Consider the following 20,090-nt stretch of genomic DNA (forward strand, 5'->3'; position numbering starts at 1 on the left):
GTTCATACAACTGTTTCAAAGCCAAAGTGATGGTGTCATAGTGAATTCCCAATTCCATACTCAGAAATATGTTCTGAGTACATGTTTACCTCCTAATTTAATTAAAACCTTTTTAAAGTGGCTGAAGGTGATCTAATTTTTTAAATGTAACATTCAAGAAAGAAATCAGAAACCTATTCTTTGATAATACACAAAGATTTCTATCACAAGGAAGAAATATCTAGGATTATTTACAGTTGTCTTGGTTAATATTCAGGGTACATTAAAAGCTAAAATATAAAGTACTTATATGAAATATCAATATAAGATCATTACAGGAAACAGTTGTTACTGAAAGTCTACATTTTTCTCCTATGCCATCTATGTGATACTAGTTTGTGGCAAAGGGAGATAATCAGAAAACAGTGATACAATGAGTATTAGTCTAAATGTGCTTAAAAATAAAACAGAGTGTAAGTTTCTGTGCAACTCTGTACAAGCCTCAAGGTTGACAGACCAAGAGTTAGAGCAACAGACAGGAGAGAGCTATGATTTCCAAACCCTGCCGTGCCTCAGGCCACGGCAATGGGAAAAAGTGCAAGGCTGCACTCAGCCATCCCTCCCCGCCATCCCCCCCACCCCTAATCCGAGCATCACTGCTCTTGCAGCGCCTGCAGAGGGCCTATCAGAAAGGCTGGGGAGAGCGGGGTGGTCAGGAGCGGGGATGTTTTTAATGTATAAAAGGGAGGTATAGTCTTTAAAAGAGTTAATATGCTGAGGTACACAATAAGATTTTGTTTTTGAAAAAGGGGGTTCTGTGGTCTAAAAACGTTGAAAAAGTAATGGTTCTAAAAACCATTTGAATTTCAACAGTGGAAACTTAAATGCAGAAGATATCTTTTCCATTAAAATTTTTGGCTGGTATTAAAACTATTTGAGTGTGTTGCTCATAGGTACACCCTGTCATCTAGGAATCAAGTCAATTTTTGTGACTGATTTGACTTGCATGTTTTTTGATTTTTCCTGCAAATGTCAGAAACACAACTAACACAGCCAAAAAAAAAAAAAACAAAAAAACCTGTATAGCAAAGAATCTAAAAAGAAAACAAGAGATTCCTCAGATCTGACTGTAAGATAAACTGCTTAAAACATACACCAACATCATTAGATGAGGAATAATGAACACTATGTTCTTAAGATTTTTCCTCCCATAAACTTAGCTAATGTCTAAAGAATGTAAGTAGAACTGGAAATACACACTATCAAGGATCTGTTTACATAATTCAAATTCAGTGACTCCACCAGCATTACTACATTAAACATTTATTTCTAAAATTAATATTTTCAAATATCAGAGCTCAAGAAAAGACACTGTAACATTGATACACTGATTTTGTTTGAAAAATTCAACAAAAATTTGCCACAGACTTTACTTCACTGGCTAGCAAACACACTACCTCCTCATTCTAAGTCTCGTGAAACTGACTGAGCCAAAGCACCTTCTCTGGTACAAAATAACAGGCCACATAAAGGAGGCAACTTTCCAAGACCCACTACCACCATCCAGTCCTCTCCACATCTGCCAACCCTTTACAGGGCTCATTCAACCCCGTGTCAGACTCTCCCCAGCTGGCCACTGTTCTACTGCTTTTATAAACTGCTATTTCTGCAAATGATTAATAATTTGTGAGGCAATCTTTAAAACGTTCTTATTTCTTACGTTGGACGTAGTAAAACTGGAGGGGCCCAAAGATGAAATTCAAATCCAAAACATACTGCTTTATTCTATTTTTACAATTTAAACAATTCTCATTCATAGAAAAAATTTTTTAAGAACTTACCACAATCAATGTCTTGTCAGATGCAGTTATGGCACAAATTGGATCCCTTGTTCCCTAAAATAAATCAATGTTACTCTTTAACAAATATTTATTGAATGACTAATCTGGTATAAGGTAGTATGAAATTCACGAAGAAGAATACTTCACTATAGCATCTAAGTATAGAAATCTCTGCCCTCAGGGATTACTCAAAAGTCTACTGGGGAAGACAGTGGACTGACACCTAATGACAGCGCAGTATGGTAAGAGGAGAGGTAAACTCAGGAGTTGTGAGAGCACAGAGGGAGGAGCGTAAACTTACAACAAAATGTGAAGAGAGCCAAAAACCTGAGCTTAGCTGTAGAAGATGAACATTCGGCAGAAGGACCAGCACATGCCAGAATGAGGAAGGGGCAAACGGCACGGCACTGTACAACCTGGATGGGTCTTTAGCATTTTTTTGGTTTTGGGTTTGGGTTTTTTGGGGAAAAAAGCCAATCTCAAAAGGTTACATGCTATATGGTTCCATTCATAAAACATTCTCAGAGTGACAAAACTATAGAGACGGAAACAGATTAGTGACTGCCAGGGGACAGGGATGGGGGTGGAGAGGGTGTGGAAATGAAGTAGCATGAGGCAAGTTCCTTTATGGTGATAAAGTTACATAAACCTACATGTAAGAACTAGTGAAAACTGAGTAAGGAACTGGGTCATAGTCTAGTTAACAGCATCATTACCAATGTCGACTTCCTGACTTTGATGTTATCCTACTATTACATGTCACCACTGAGAATCTGGGTAAAGGGGTTCTATGCGCTATTTTTGCAACTTCTTGTGAGCCTATGATTATGTCAAAATAAAAATTTTTCTTTAAAACCAAAAGAAGAGAAAAAGCAGCAGATTCAGAAAAAGTTTTTCAGAATAGAAATTTTTAAAAGAATTACTAGAATAATATGCTATTCACTGGAAATAATTTTTTTTCTGGTCTCAAAATAAAACTACAGTATTTCTAAATCTACGGATATTAACATTTGCTGGCAATAATAAAATCACCTACTTGAATGGCTTTACTATAATCAAGCACCCCATCCACTGACCCAGAAGGAATATCATCAACATGATAAATTCTGAAAAAAAAAAAAAATTCAAATTTCAATGACAGTATAAGGAAGATTTTTACTATTTCATGATCTCTAGGACAATTAAAGGATTGGATGACACCAATGAATATTGTTATTTAATATAAATATCTTGATTATTTTAAAGAGTTCTTGGCCCAGCTCAGTCTTATAAAGGCAGAAACTATCTACAAGGTGTTTACTAGTTATGTGAGTGCCATGTTCCTAAAGGCTGTGCTAAAAATATATCTGGATGCTGAATCACGTATTTCCAGTGAACTGCAGTAAGCCCCAAGAGATAGCTTCCCTTAGTCTCCAAATGAACACCAGTTAGCAGTAACTTCCAATGCACTAAGTTACTCTGTTGCTTCTCCATAACTTCCCTCCTGTCACTGTGCTCACTAAAGGTAGAACTGAAGTGTACTTGGGAAGCTCTAATGAATGGAATTTTTGTTCTGAAGTAAAGAATCCTCCCCTGTGCTTACCGGTTATGAAGCTGCCCCACCTTGTGCACCATCTCTCGGGCACCTGTGTGGTACTGCTTACTCACATCGCAGTATCACTGCTAGTGTCCTTGTCTCTCCCACTAGATGGTGGTTTTCCTGGAGGCAAAGACTGCATCTCCAGTCCCTGCCACACAGTGTCAGGGGCTCTATAATGTCTGATGAAAAAAATACTAAAATGAATGGAGGTGAATAGAGAAGAAATATCATAGGAATGCTATGAGGCCCTGGGCAAGTTATTTAACTTCTCTGAGCTGCAATTTCTCCATCTGTAAAATAAGGTTAACAATTTCCCCTTTGCAGAGTTTTTGAGAAGCATAAATAAAATGTTTGTAAAGCACACATGCACAGAGCTTGATATCTAAAGGGAGTTTAAGAAATTATAGTTGCAATATAACCACAGGAAAAATCAAGTCATTTTCTATCTTTAAAATATGAAATTTTGTCATTGTTAAATTGATGCCACATTCGTACTTTCAGCAATGTAATAGGGAGATCAAATGTCAAATAAATGTAATAGAAATGTATCAAATACAGAGAGGTATATCATTTTAGAAGTACCAAGTTTCTGCTTTCTAATACATATCTATTAAGTACAAACATAATATTTCTACTTAGTTATCACAAAATAAAAGTCGAAGGTTAAAATAGGAGGTCTCTCAAAAGATCGTGTGACCGACATCCTTTCCTTAAAACAAGCAGGAAACCACAAGGAAGGCCAATCGGGGCAGAGTGGCTCCATGTCCCATCCCTCCTTATCAGCTGGTAACCTCTGGCAAGTCATTTAAGTCTCTTTGTCTCAGTTTCCTCTCTGTGAAACAGGAATAATAAGAGTCCTAACTAGACTTACCAGAGTCTGGCACATAAGAAGTACTCAGTCAGTGTTGGCTCTGATCACCATCGTCAACTGTATTTTACAGACAGGGAAACTGAGGTCCAGAGGGAACGGACTCAAAGTCATTAAAACTAGTAAGTACATCCCAGACAGAAATATAAGGAAAAAGGAAATGATACCTTCTTTATTTAAACAAAACCCAGAATCTCTTTAGCTGGTTAATGGAGGACGCTCACTCAGTGAAGACGCTAGAATTTTCTGCCCCAACTTTTCCCAAGATCCACTTTCTCCCCCAAAAGAGGCCAAAGGCCCTTCCCATTGAGTTGTTCAGAACTACCGAGAACACAAGATACAGTATTTTTCAACTTTTTTTTTTCTGCTTCCACATGAATTCACATATCCAATTTTTTTTTTAAACTGGGGTTATAACTCTTATCTTAGTACATGAGTGAGTCTTAAAGGAAAGGGAAGACTGCAGTAAGATCTCAAGTATGTGTGAAGGAAGATGACTGCTAATTATAGTTCTCACGCATGACAGTTTATAATAGCTATGTCTGATTTAAATGTGATATGGTTGAGTTACTAAAAAATATGCATCAAAAGATGTACCTTTCTCTGCCTTCTTTTCGAGACCGTGTGATCTGATTAATTTCCAACGCTGTGAGCTTCTTTGCCACACGATATTGCCAGGTATAAAACGCTTCTTTCGAAGCTGCTATCACATGGGTTTTGGTCATTGTAACAAATAATGGTACTATTAAAAAGAACATAAAGACAATTAGGTTACAGTTAGACAGAATCACAAAACGTTTGTGCTTCAAAAGACTTCAGTGATCACTGAGTCCAATCCCTCATTTTACAGACAATATACTCCACACAGTCTGGGGCATCAGAAATTCTGAGTCAAAAGCTTGTAGGACTATACAAAAATATCAACTCAAAATGGGTCAAAGACCTAACTATAGAACTGAGAAGGTAACTTAGGTACAAATCTTTGTGACCTTGGGTTAGACAATGGTTTCTTAAACATGACACCAAAAGCGCAAGCAGCAAAAGAAAAAGTAGATAAACTGGACTTTATCAAAATTAAAAATATCTGTGCTCCAAAGGACACCATCAAAAAAGTGAAAAGATGGGGGGAGGGTATAGCTCAGTGGTAGTGTGTGTGCTTAGCATGCACAGAGTCCTGGGTTCAATCCCCAGTACCTCCATTAAAAATAAATAAATTAATAAATAAATAAACACAACTAACTCCCCCCCGCGCAAAGAAAACCAAAAAAAGTGAAAATACAACACCCAAATGGAAGTAGTATTTGAAAATCATATACACGATAAGGAATTGTATCTAGAATATGTAAAGAACTCAATAATAAAAAGACAAATAGGATCTAAATAGACGTTTCTCCAATGAAGATATACAAATGGCCACTAGGTCAATGAAAAGATGCTCAACATCATTAGCCACCAGGCAAACACAAGTCAAAATTACAGTGAGATACCACTTTGCACCCACAAGATGGCTAGAATCAAGAAATCAGACAGTAACAAGTATTTGCAAAAATATGACAGAGAAATGGTAGGCACATTCACTTTGAAAAACAGCTTGGTTGTTCTTTGAAATGTTAAGTATAGAATTACCATATGCCCCAGCAATTCCACTCCTAGGTATATACCCAAGAGAAATGAAAACATATGCCCACACAAAAACTCATACACAAATGTGCATAACAGCATTCATAACAGCCAACAAAATGGAAATAGCCCATATGTCCACTAACTGACAGGTGGATTTAAAAACTCCCACTCCTTCCTCCCATCTCCACTACCATCACTGGCTGGTTCAGGCCTTTATCCTTCCCTCTGATCTCATATGTCTTATATTTCCTCATTAATTTAGAAAAGAAAATTCTCCAAAGTTCCTTCCTAGTTTAGGAATATATTCTCTTAAACATTTTTTCATCTGTTCCATTTCTTAGAGAACATTTAAGTAAATCCCTACTGTGTATCCTTTGATGAAATAGTCCCATCAAATCCATCTTACATATAAAGAAATAGAGGATTAAGGAAGTAAAATAACTTGTCCAAGGTAACAAACTAAACAATATAAAATTAGACACACACATTCACACAAAATATGGAAAAACAAAAACTTTTATAAAAGATCATTTTAGTACCTAGTTTCTAAATTCACAATTTAAATGGTACAAAACATATTTTTCTATTTACAAATACTTACAAAGTAATCATTAATATGGTCAGAATAAAGAAATGGTGTTAGCAGCTACCATTTACACAGTTCTTGCCACAGTCCAAATAAAGGACATTTAAGGCAGTAGGAGACTTAGAAACTGAACAAGGAACTAGAAACTAGACTGATGGTATGGTGTTAATTGAATAGATTAATAAGTTTAGATTCAAATTCAACAATTTTATATGCTAAATAACTCAGTATAGTTGAATCATATTTTAAAAAATTTTTTTATTACAATTGCCAAGATTTCTCTATTCAAAATGTATACCACTACCAAACTCTAGAGGGAGCTACAAGCCTTCCTCTGGGGAACAGCTGGTGGGAAGGCACTCCTGAGAATGGCAGCAGGGCCCCTGGGGATGTCAGGCCCAAGCTTTGCTCAGCTTTTACTGACCTCATCTGCTCTAAATCATAAGATAACTGCTAAACCATTCAGTAAATTCTACCACAGATATTATGATGTTGGTAACTATTATGTGTGATTTGAAGTTAGTTCACAAACCGTAACTGCTTTCTAATAAAATACAGTTTTTCCTAAGCGTTAGAAGAGCATTTTCCTAACTGATGTTTAACTACAGTTATAAATTATACTCATGTTCCTTTCTTTTTGATACATCCCAAATAAGCACAAGTTTATCATTAGCCTAATTAATTCAAAATTAAAATGTCAGTGCTTCAAAGCAAGTCAGATTTCTTGGATTCAAACACAGGCACTTGCTAACTCTGTGGCCTTAAGTAAATTACTTACTCTCTGAACCTCAGTTTGCTTACTATAAATTGAAGATGATAATAATAATAATATTACCAACCTTACAGAGATACTTTAAGGATTAAAAGAGATAAAAAATCTAAAGCACAGAACAGTGTCTAGCATAGAAGAAATACTTAATCATTTTAAAAGCTAGTATTTATTGAATTTTTAAAAATTATATGTCAAGCATTTAATATAATTATATTGTTATAATATATAATTAATACATTACATATATTAACTCACACCCACCCTATAAGGTAGGCATTATTATTATCTCCATTTAGCAGATGAAGAAACTGAAGGATGGAATGGTTAATAACTTGCTGAAATTGCACAGCTAGACAGTGGTAAAAGCTGGGACACAAAACCAGACATTCTGGTTCTAGACTCTGTGCTCTTACCCATTGCTTCTCATTAAGGGTTAATAACTGTTAGGCATGGTTGCTATTACTTTTTATTTTTAATAATAAAACCATATACAAATTCACGAGTCAATACAAAAAACAAATCCAAATATATATAAAATATGTTCTTTGTTTTCAATCAGTATGGGAGTAGCTTCAGCAAATTCATATGGAGATAATTCTACCTACATAAATTATGCTAAATCTTTATTTATTAACCATTCCATCCAGGTGGATTTAGTTCTTAGCTTCCTAGAATTAAAGTTAGAAGACCAAATTTTAACAGAATATTTTAGGAAAAAAAAAAAAACACAACCAGGATAAAAGTACTCCATGTCCTTTTCAACTATTCAATACCTGGAAAGAAAAAATTCAAAATATCTAGAAAGATTATTAGGAAAAATTTTTAAAGAAAGTAATTATGCTTCCATTAATTGTAACACTAATAGGTAGTAGTTACTAGCCAAGCGAGGATGTAAAATAATTTAAAGCAATCTAGGAATTCACTTATAAGTAAAACCTGCTTGTAATATTTTAATGCTGAGGCCCGAAATAAATGTCTACATCTGTAATGTTCCCCCACTTTCCTACTTACTCATTTCTTAGCCGTTTAAAGAGCTGGTGAACTGAAACTGCACTGAAATGTTCAGATCAAATGACGTCTCTCTGGAACACATGGAAGACCTAGTGCGTGTGCTACAGGCCGTCATTAGAAAGGTCATACAAGCTCCCACCAAAATGGCCGCAGCACCGGCACCTGGTACTTTTCAGGCACTTTTCATGCTTTCATTCCTCTGCAAATGCTGTTTCCTCTCCTTAAAATGTCACCTGAAGAAATATTGATCCTTCAAAACTCAGCTCAAATGAAACCTTCTCCAAGTAGAAAAGAATGTCCCTGACATTCTTACGCACTGACATCCACTTATCCGGCACCTAGCACAGTACCTAGCACACAACAGAGGAGCAACAGTCATTGTTCAATAGATTAACTACATTTTATTTGTTTAGACATCCTAGAGGAAATGTCAGAATACCCAGTACAGTACCTGAAACAGTATATACTCATTGATGGCTTGCTAAATAGATGGATTCTATTTTAAAATACTTTCATACAGTCAATAAACACTTGTTATTTGTACAGTGTTAGGCAGTGGGGATACAAAAATGAATAAATGTAGACAGATCTTTAAGAAGCTAAAAATCCTGTGGGGAGGATAGGCAAGAAAATCAATAATCACAGTGCAGAGTAAGTACTTCAGATAGAAGCACACCGAATATTCTGAGGGCTCAAAGGAAGAGGCCCCCAAAAACCTAACTCCTATATGTGCAGTATAACAGAGCCCCACAAACTAAACTTCTGTAATAATGCATAAAGTTCTTGTTTAAAGTTTCTATAAAGATTTTCAGGAAGAGTAGGTGACAAAAATTACACTTCCTAGAACGATAACAGTTACATACTTTTTCTGCTTTAGCCTCCAGTCCTCATGAAAATTTGGCACAGAAACTTTAAAAAGGAATTTTACAGGATACGTATGAAACAAAAATGTTGAGTCTTTGGCTGAGTTTACTGCAGACCAATGAAAGGACTGTTTGTTAAAATTTCAGCCAGCGAGACTGTAAAAAAAAGTTTCAAGTCTCAAAAATACAAATAATCATGCCCTCAAGCATTTGCCATTTTATGAAGGTAAAGGATTTACATCTGTCTTTATTAAAAAAATAGACTGCCTGTGATTAAAATTACTTTGAGGCTAACCCTGTCATCATTATGATTCTATGTTAAAATTTTTGACATTAAAAGAAAAAGCATATAATCTGAAGTCTGTCAGAATTCATCCCTTAAGATTTAGGACTGTTATATTTCTAATAAATAGAATATATTTATGTGATAAGAGTCTGTAATAATTTTAAGCTAAGGAACACTAACATTAACAAAGAACACTAACATTTATGTGTGTATATATATATATAAATATAGAGAGAGAAACATATAAACATACATATGTAACAGTGAATATAAGACATGAAGTTGAAAAGTTTCAACGTATAAAGATGAGTTATCAAGACCCTACACACAACAGTATAAAATCTTTGAGGTCAGTAAGTATTTTTCACATTTGCTTGTATCACCCAAAGACCTTAACAAAATACAAACATTTAGAAGGCAGACTTTAACATTTGATTGTTAAGGCTGAGTGTGAAATCTTAAAAAAAAAAAAAAAAAAAAAAAAAGGACTAGTTCTCAGATTCAGAGAATTCAATGAGTTTTCAATTTTTGAAACCAACTATTTTTTCTAATTCCTTGTCCAATAAACTACCATACACTGTAAAAGAAAAACATTATTTTGGAAATATAGTGAAATGGCAACAAAATATTGGTAACGATTTTTGACAAAATCCTTAGAACAAGATTTGTAATTTTTTAATGGTTACTTTCATAGCTATCGGATAGAGGGAATGGTAAATCCACAGTAACAATGCCTTCTGAAAACAAGAAGTCAGGAATTTTTTTAAGCTGTCCCTATTAACAGACTGATTTCATTAGAAAAATCTGGAAAGGACAAACTCACTTTCACAAGCAGCTAAAGTGTTTTTTATGGAAGAGAAGTATTTACAAGCAGTTTATTAATAATAAGTGCTTCCATGGAAAATTCTTTCTATAATCCTCAGTTTATTACATACGAATCATTAGGTTAGATACCGATTCCTCTAAGTTATACTTCCCATTTAAAGCAAATGATGACAGTATGGAAGTTGTGAGAATGTTGTCAATTTAATAACCTTATAATTTACTGTATTAAGCAGGATTCTTCTGAGAGTGAAATGGGGGAGTTATTAATAATTCTACCACAACAGGCATACACTGGTACTGAGCCTGGCAAGCCAGGAAGTACGCTCATCCTTGCTTTAGAGAATACCATTCTAATTAATAATGCCATTGTTGCACTTTTAAATTAGTTTCACAAATAAAACTTGATTAAAGAGGAAATAAATATTAACATCTCCTTACCAATATCAATGTATTTGGGATCCAGGGGTGTGCCAATAGAATTACAAAGAACTAGCACAAACTGTGAACAAATAAAATAGAAAATATCAAACCTCTTGTTTATGTACTTTCAATAAAAGAAATAATGTTTAACAGAACATGCTTATCTCTTTTTCAAGTATCACTACCATGGAAGTAATTGATAAAATTAAGTGCAAAGAATAGCAAAGATAATCTACAGCATCAAAAATAAAGAAATATGAATTAAAATTAAACCAAGGCTGATTTCTCGATTTAATGGAACATTGGTTATTAAGAGATCAGTTAAGAAACACAAGTACACTGGCTACTTTTCACCATTTGTACCTTTAAAATTCCTGATCAGCTACAACCTCAAAACTCATTTTTATCCTATATCCAGCTATATAAGAGCTAACTTAATTTGTTACCGTTGCACCAAATGTTTCCATATCGTTCTCCTCCTTTGAAGCAATATATAAATGATAGAAATTCAAAAAAAAAAGTCAGTTAATTCAGAAAAAACAAAATCTAACCTAATGAAAATAACTTAAAATGCCCAGTGATTCACACACACACACACACAAATAATTATCAATAATTAGTATTAGGAAAAATAATCAAGCACAATACACACTTTACATTCTAATAATAATTTCTCTCTTTTTTTGCCATTAGTCACCTTCTCTATATCCAGTACTAAGAATATTATTTTACATAGACATTTTCCTGATTAGAATAATAACTTCAAATAAGCCAACTTTCAATGCATGTAGACTTTTTCTTTTCTCAGTACCTCACATAAAACTTGTTTAATTTCATACATGTAAACTAAATAAGGATTATACTAAAATATCATAATTTATTCTTTCACTACCTAAAATAAGCTTATTTACTGTCACAAAATACAAATGTTTTATATATTCATCATTCACATGATCAAATAAGACTTTCTTATTAAAAAAGGAAGTCCCGCCCATCCCCACAACTTCCCGTTGCTTGCTCCCTAGATTAAGTACGTCCAGCTCCTGTATGTCATCCTTTTGATATTTACCTCCACAAATCTAAGTAACATGCTTACAACGCTACTTGTGTTTCAGTCTGGCGCATTACATAACCACTACCCACCAGGACAGCTACGTGTTGAGCCCTCCTTCACCCCTCTTTCCCAGGCTCCCATCACACAGCAGCACACACCCATCCCTCCATCGTTCCATTATAATTTTGTTAAATCAGGATTTCGTTTTTAAAATCTTCACTATACTTCAGTTTTCAAAAATGTTTAATGTTAAAAAAAATCCAGTTGAGAATAGCATTTTGACTATTTTGGCCCACAGCTGAGTCAGGTATAACATGATTTATTTTCCTTTCAAGCGTATTTTGCTTTCCTTGTAGTGGGTAATTCTTTTTTTTTTCTGTGCTTAGTTTTCTTGGTATTTACTACTAACTCAAGTCCAGTTATCCCCCAGTTTGTATGTCTCCCCTCAAGAGTTAAACCACATTAATTTAAGTAAGTATTCTATTAATTTCATCTTGAATTTCTTTTGGAGCCACGTGGCCTGTTCTCATTTGACGACTGCCTCGGCATGTGCATAACTGTCAGCGGGTACCACTCTTTACCACTGTTGTCAGGTGACCCTGTTTCTTCGTCTTTCTGTTTATTCTTCATTTTGGTGAACCATTTCCTGAAGTAACTTCCTAAGATAAGGAAGCTTGGAAGGTATATTTTTGGTGATCTTGTATATCTAAAAATGTCTGAATTCCACCCTCATATTTCATTAATAATTAGCTTAAGGTGTGGAATTCAAGATGGGAAGTCATTTTCCCTCAGAAATTTGAAAGCAATTCTCCAAAGTATTGAGGTTGACAAGTCGAATGCCATTATGACACCTGATCTGGTGAAATCTGTCCTGGGAACCAAGTGGGAAAAGAAGCCTAGGGTAGCATTATTTAACTGCCCTGTTCTCAGCAAATTCCTTGACCCTTCCTGATGCATGGTGCCCTGCAGTGCAGACTATGTACCCTCTCTGGGGGCAAACCAGTCTCCCCTGGAGGTAGAAGGGCAGCTCCCTATGAGCTCAGTAGTGGGAAGGGGATCTAGAAATCTGCTTCTTTAGATGCCCCTCTTTTTTCCCCAAAGTTTTCTCCTGCCTGCATAATCTCTGGTACTTTCAAATTGCTTTTCTGTTTGTTTCTTTCTGCTGTGAGGTGCCATCAAGTCCTGCGTCTCTTTGGGATTCTATGATAAAAACTAGCTGCTTCTTTGCTTTCTCTACTAATGGCTGAGGATCCCATTTTTCCTGGGTCTGCTAAGGTAATTACCACTAACCCACCTACTTTCTAACCCCCGAAATTATGATGCCGTTTCCTCTCCCTTTCTGGTCCCTATGGGCGTATGGCTTTTTTAAAAATACTTTTCCTGTTGTTTTAATGAGTTTCAGGAGAGAAGAGAGCCAAATGTGGCTGTTCAAATGGCCACCCTAAACTAAAAATTCTATACTTTTTAATGTGATAAAATAATTTATAACACAGACAAAGATAAAGGAGTCCTTTTTTGAAAAATTTGCATATTTCTGGAAATATTTACATTTATAGCATATTTTTAAAAGGGCATTATTTATATTATTTATTTTATGAGACATTGATTTTTAAAGTAATATAACTCCACATAAAAGTACATTTCTGAATGTCAAAGCTACCCAAATTGTTATAAATGGTCACTGTTACATAATTTCTTGAGCATTTGTACTAGACATCTGGTTATTCATTTTTGCTTATGGAATTTTAAATTGGAAAAGAACTGTGGTATTTTAAATATATTCCAGAGACAAAAAGCTTCAGTACTGGTCAGTATGAACTGCCAATGGATTAACTGATTGGAGAAAAAATCAGGGAACACAGAACCAATGGAGTCACATAGTTTTCCAAGCAGAGGTCTAGACAGACCTGGCCAAAAGACCCAATACTTTGCTGTATCTGCCAGTATAGAGGCCATGCTTGAGAAGATGGATAACCATAGCCCAATTCTGCCAAGCAGTTAACCCACCTAAGTTTTAAGACATCAAGGAACACCTACCTGAGGATGATTTTCATCAGCTTTTGTAGCCAAAATGCAGAAATCCCCACAGGTAGTAATAGAAATGAGACTCTTGACATATTTAACATATTTCTCATTGTTTTTTGTATCCCAAAAGATAACGCAGTACTCTGGACGATCAGGTCTGGTATACGCATAAACTACAGTGTTTGAGCAATAACCCCACTGTGGGAGGAGGGAAGGGAGGGAACAGAAGGAGGGAAGATAGGAGGGACAAGAGAGAAAGGGAGAAAGAAATTACCATTGGGAAAGTCATATTATTACATTTCCTTCTAGAAATATTGCAGATATGTGGTTTATCAGTGGTGACAAAATCCATTCTTTAGAAATGGAAGCGTTAAGGGCTGAATATTCAGCTTAAGACCTTTTCTCACTAAAATAACAAAAAAATCTAAGAGTAATAAAGACAGTTTAAAAATATGCTTCAAAATAAACTTAGTTTAACTTTCCTTAATTTAATTTGTAAGATTTAAGCTTCAGTGGTGAAAATTTCAGATTTTTCAGCAGTCAACAACAGCTGCTTGGGGGCAACAGAAGGAGCGACCCCTGCCAGAGTTCAATTCTGAGTCCCCAAACCAAAATTCAGAGATAGGTCCTCTGCCTTTTTTATCCCATCCTTAAAAAAATTTTAGATTTATATAAAAACTGCAAAAATAGTATAACAATCACTATGCTATACATCAGAAATTAACACATAGTAAACTGACAACACTTCAATTAAAAAAATTAATAAAAAATAAAAATAAAGGGACTTGTACTAAGGTGAAAAATGTGATTAAAAATAAACCAATTAAAGTTATTTCAACTCAAAAAAATTTGCAAAAATACTACAAAGTTCCCTATACTCTTTACTTATTTTCCCCTACTGTTAACATCTTACATTACCGCAGTACATCTGTCTCAACTGAAACCAACACTGATACATTACTACTTACTGGACTCCAAACTTAATTTAGATTTTATTTGTTTTTCCCTAATATCCTTTTTCTAATCCAGAATCCCAATTGGAATACACCACATTTAGTCATCATGTCTCCTGAGGCTCCTCTGGGCTGTAATGGTTTCTCAGTCTTCCCTGGTTTCTGATGACCTTGACAGTGTTGAGGAGTACTAGTCAGGTATTAATGTAGAATGTCCCTCAATTCAGGTTTGTCTGCTGCTTTTCTCAGGCTTAGAAGGGGATCATTGGTTTTTGGGGAGACCACCCCACAAGTGAAGAGCTCCGCCCATCATGTCACAGCAGGGGTATGTGAGCTCCATGTGACATCACCGATGACGCTGGCCTCGCTCGCCTGGACAAGGTAGTGCTTGCCAGGTTTCTCCGCTGCAAGTCACTTTCTTTTTCCCCCTTTCCATACCCTGCTCTTTGGAAGTGAGCCACTAAATGCAGTCCAAGTTGGGGGAACGGGAGGGACTACACTCCACCTCCTGGAGGGTGGTGTCTGAGTAAGTTAGAATACTTCTGTAAGATTTGTTTCTTCTCCCCCATTTATTTAATAATTTATTGACATTGGTTTGTACTCATGGACATTTATTTTATAATCTGGGTGAAAATCCAATGTTACGTCATTTATTTCGTTGCTGAGATTGTTCCAGCCTTGAGCTCTTTCAAGATGGCTCCTCTGTCCCTTTGGCACACTCCCACCTTTCTGTTTTGAGCACTTCCTTACTTCCTGGCACTATAAGATGCTCCAGGCTCATCTTTCACTTTCCCCACCCTAGTTCTAGAATCAGCCATTTCTCCAAGGTGCTTGATCTTTAAAAATTAAATATGTAAGTCTTTTCACAACAAATATTCTTAGTAGTTTACCAGATCAATCCCATACTTCAGATCTTGTTATGACTCAAATGTTAACTTTAAGGTAAAATACTGGTTAGTTATTACACTGCTTATTCTTATTTTCTCCTGGTCCACTTTGCCCTTCTCTACCCTGCTCTCTGCCCTGGAGGATGACTTCTGTGAACTCCATCACCTGAGCTACCTTGCCTTCTGCTTTCCAGCTGGGTTTGGCCAACAGAAGGCACCAGCAGGTAGATAACTGGGTGAAAGTATTTATTCCCCCAAGCTGTCTCTGCCCAGCCGGCTAGCGGTGGCTGTGCTCCCACAGGGCAGCCCCTCTTGCACAGCGACCACACTAGTGGGTTCCAGGAACAATACTCCTTCTCTTGCCCACTGCTGCTAGTCCCTGGGTGCTGGCTTTGTCATTCCTTACTGGTCCCCTTAGCCCTGTCCATACTGCTGTAATAAACCCTTCAGGAATCTCTCTTCAATTACTCCTCTGTTTCCTGCTGAGACCCTGACTGCAGGAATAATTTTACTAATTATATACAGTATCCTAGAAAAGCTTACTAGTTCTAAGGTCTTCACACTGAAAAAGCCTCCTTTCAACTGGCTTCTAAACAAAATGGCTATGAATATAAGCAAGAAACAGACATTATACTTCCAGCTATTACAAAATTATTTAGTAAAATAATTTAGTAAAAAATATCTTTTTTTATAACTGCTCATGATACTTACCTTATAATCAGGTCGAATATTTGCAAAATATATAAAAGAATCAACAGCTAGAGCAATTTTCAGTCCACCTCCTTCCCAGGATAGTGCAGACATCTGCTTTCCAGGAACTTTCAAAGTACCCAGATGCTGAAAAAAAAATTATTATATTTAACCTAAATTATCACAATTAAATAAATAAAATCACTTCACAGAGATCAAAAGTGGTACAAAAAATATTTTGTGAAAGATTGCTACATACTTCAAATCATTTTCCTTCAATTTTTATAATGAAAAACAAGTATTATGATAGAAGTTTACAAACCAGAGCCGAAGAATTCAGTATCAAATTTCATCAAACCTAAGATTGCAGAGATTTAAATATGCATCTTTATTTTTATGTACAACTAAGGAAAGAAAATTACACTGCTAATTAAAATAGGACAACTTCGATTATAAGATGCATCCCAATTTTAGAGTTGTAAAAAACTGTGCTTTGTAGAATCAAGTGAAATATTGGAGTAGTAAACTCAATCCTTAAGTCTTGCATCCCGTTCATCTCCACCCCACCCACAACAGCCAAGCAGTCAGCAAGCCCTATTGCTTTCACCCCTTTCTGTCCTCCACTACAGCTGCCTCCTTTCTTGGCTGAACTATGGTAATAGCCTCCTAACTGCAATATTTACCTTTTGCCTCTTTATCATTCCCACCCTTCAAATTCAGTCTCCACTCCGATGCCACAGTTATCATTCAGGAACACAAATCCAATCATATCCTACTCTGCTTTAAAAAATGTTTAATAATTTTAAAAAATCAATAGCTCACCATCACATTCTTTAGCATAGTATACAGTGCCTTTCCCCTTTGCCCAAAACTCTTTGGTTCAGCACCCTACTAGTTAGCCATAATGACTGTGTTCTCACACAGGAGGGAACGCCCGTGCCTCCATGCCTTTGGCCCATATAGTATCTCTTCCACCTGAAATCATCCTTCCCTTTCCCTTACGCCTCCCCTATCCTGTTCCTCATCCTCCTGGAGTTCTCCTAGGCATCTTAAACAGATACAACTTAAATATTACTTCCTGCCTTCTTCCCTCCCTCTAGAGTTCCAGAGAATTCAGACAGTGAGCTACTTGAGAGCACTAACTTTATCATATCCACATTTATTTCCCTATCCCTTAATAGATTCCTTGGTAAACAAGTATTCAAAAAATACCTATTACGTAAATTAATGCAGTCAAATTAATTTCTTCATATACTAACACATTCTATTTTATGGCTAAATTTACAAATGAATAAACAAATACAAAGACTTTTTTAATGTGGCCATAGAAAGAAAACATTTTTAATCTTTGCTTATTTGACACAAGAGTATAATCCCTAGAATTTTAATAGATCACCCTGGTAGCCATTGTTCTTAAGTAAGTATGCTCTAAAATCAAATATATTAAACTCTATTTTGCCAGGGAAATCAATGGGGGAAAAAAGGTTTAACCTAGGAGGGTCCACTCTATCTGTCCTGCTGCCTGTATGAAGCCAGAGGGAATAAGCAGGCTCTCACAACATCACTCTTGGTACTGACAACCCACATTGCGAGAGCAAGGCCATCTCCCAACGCCGCAAACATGCCAGGCGGTGGCAGCAGCAGGGGAGAAACCAACGGTTAGTAAACATTCATTGAGCACCGCGGTAGACATTTTCCCATTGTCATCTCCTTTAATTTTTACAACAATGTCATGAGGTGTTACCTTTATTTCAGGAAATAAGTAAACTGAGTCTTAGAAGTTAAATGACTTCTCTAAGTGAAACTACACTGTAGAAAGGGAATTCAAAGCCAAAGCCAGGTCAACCTGACTACAAACCACATGCTCTGTTACCCCTCCCATGGCTAAGACCACACTGTGAAAACCAGAAGACCCTAGCCGTCAGAATCAAAAGCAAATACTTCTCTGAGGCTTTCCTTAAGTTTAAATCTTTAGGTAATCTCCTTCCAAGTTACTTTCTCTATCTTAATAACACAGATCCAAAAACAAATCCCTCATATATTCACTCATTCAAAACACAACAAAATAAAAAATATTAAGTGACTAAATACCTCAAGGAACTATGTTAGATACTTTTAATTATAACTATACTGAAAACTACTTACAGTTTTCAGTTTAACACATAACACGTTGATTTGCAAGACAAAGCAAGAAGACCTTTGAATGCAATTTTTTATACTTAGAGAAGACCGAACTAACAAGAATAAGCTGGTAAAATAATATAATGATAAATCAGACAATGACAACAAACAAAAATAACCAATAAAGAACACGAATTAAAAAGGAGGCTATCACACTGTATAGCACAGGGAAATATACACAAAATGTTATGGTAACTCACAGAGAAAAAAATGTGACAATGAGTGTGTATATGTCCATGAATAACTGAAAAATTGTGCTGAACACTGGAATTTGACACAATATTGTAAAATGATTATAAATCAATAAAAAATTTTAAAAAAATAAAAAAATAAATAAAAAGGAGGCTATCAACATTGAGATAACTAGAACTCAGATTTTTAATTATTTAGGAACCTTGAGAACTATGCTTTTGTTTTTCCTTAGCTTTTACATCTACCAGAAATATTATTAGCTGACAACGTACAGAGAGTACCTGCTCTTGAGAGCACACTGTACTGGGTAACTTTCAGCATCAGCTGACACCATTTCTTACCCTTAGAAAAATTATGAAAATACATAAAAATATTAATATTAAAATAGTAGAGCAACTGGTATAGGCTTTTGTGTAGCCAAAAATATGTATTATTGAAGTCTATGATGAATTTATAAAAATCAACAGGATGTCCAAAAGAGACTGAATATAGTCTAAAGTTAGAAAATAAAATAGGCAAAAATGTATTAAGTTTACTTACTACTAAGTTCTCATTTTCTAAATACTTTAAAATGTACAATATATGAATCCTCTTACTTGATCTTTTCTACTGCTGCTTAAATAAAATTCTCTTCAAAAATTAAATTTATTAATAATACTATTGAGGAAGATAGCACATGTATTTATGAAAACAACACTTATATTTTAATGTAGCATCACCTAAGATTAATTATTAAGATAGATTTTCTTAAAATAATTATTTATTCCACAACAAATTAAAACTACTAGAAGTTTGGGAAAAGGACACACAGATATGTATATTTAATATCTTTGCATATTTAATATATCATATTAAAACCCCCCAAAATTAACCTTGAACAACTAAATTATACTAAAAATAACTCAAAAACCAGCTGTAAAAGGAGATGCATATTCAGATCACAGAAAATATTCTCAGCTACTCCCTAGTGATTTCTGATGTGAAACATCTGGTTTTCTAAATGTACAGATTATCAAATAAATTCCATGATAAAATACAACCATGAAGACTTATAATATGGGGATAACATTCAAAGACATTCACCTGATGGTTCATCATTTTTACTTGAAATGTCCCTTTTAAAAAATGTGACAAATTCATATCCCTCCCTCCATTCAGTTTCCCCCCTTACTCAGTGCATATTTAAATAGAAAGAAGACAAAACCTTTAATACACTTACCTCACCAAATGGAGTGTAAAACTGTACAATGTTTACATCTTTATCCTGAGTGATGGCCTTCTGGGAGCCTGCCACAGCTAGCACGCTGCCAATGTGGTTCCACTGGATGCTGACTACATACATGCCAGTATCAATTAAAACAGGATCTAGTCAAAAAGAAAAAATGAAGTAATTATAGTGAAAAACTTAGCCTAGAGAATTTTATCATCTTAAAGACAATTTTAAAATATTTTTTT

The 20,090-nt window shown here is 35.3% G+C and overlaps 1 protein-coding gene across 1 annotated transcript in view; it reads right to left on the reverse strand.

Moving 5' to 3' along the window:
- Positions 1-20,090, reverse strand: part of WDR35 (WD repeat domain 35) — a 49,166-nt gene that overhangs the window by 16,931 nt on the left and 12,145 nt on the right. Inside the window, exons 8-14 of the mRNA XM_010947369.3 lie at positions 19,855-20,000; positions 16,284-16,409; positions 13,745-13,930; positions 10,672-10,732; positions 4,865-5,009; positions 2,857-2,926; positions 1,821-1,874 (exon numbers count right to left, since the gene is read on the reverse strand). Of these exons, the coding sequence (XP_010945671.2) occupies positions 1,821-1,874; positions 2,857-2,926; positions 4,865-5,009; positions 10,672-10,732; positions 13,745-13,930; positions 16,284-16,409; positions 19,855-20,000 (788 nt within the window). The remainder of the gene's footprint in view (positions 1-1,820; positions 1,875-2,856; positions 2,927-4,864; positions 5,010-10,671; positions 10,733-13,744; positions 13,931-16,283; positions 16,410-19,854; positions 20,001-20,090) is intronic.

Source organism: Camelus bactrianus, chromosome 15 (assembly GCF_048773025.1).
Source record: "Camelus bactrianus isolate YW-2024 breed Bactrian camel chromosome 15, ASM4877302v1, whole genome shotgun sequence".
Taxonomy (NCBI): Eukaryota; Metazoa; Chordata; class Mammalia; order Artiodactyla; family Camelidae; genus Camelus; species Camelus bactrianus.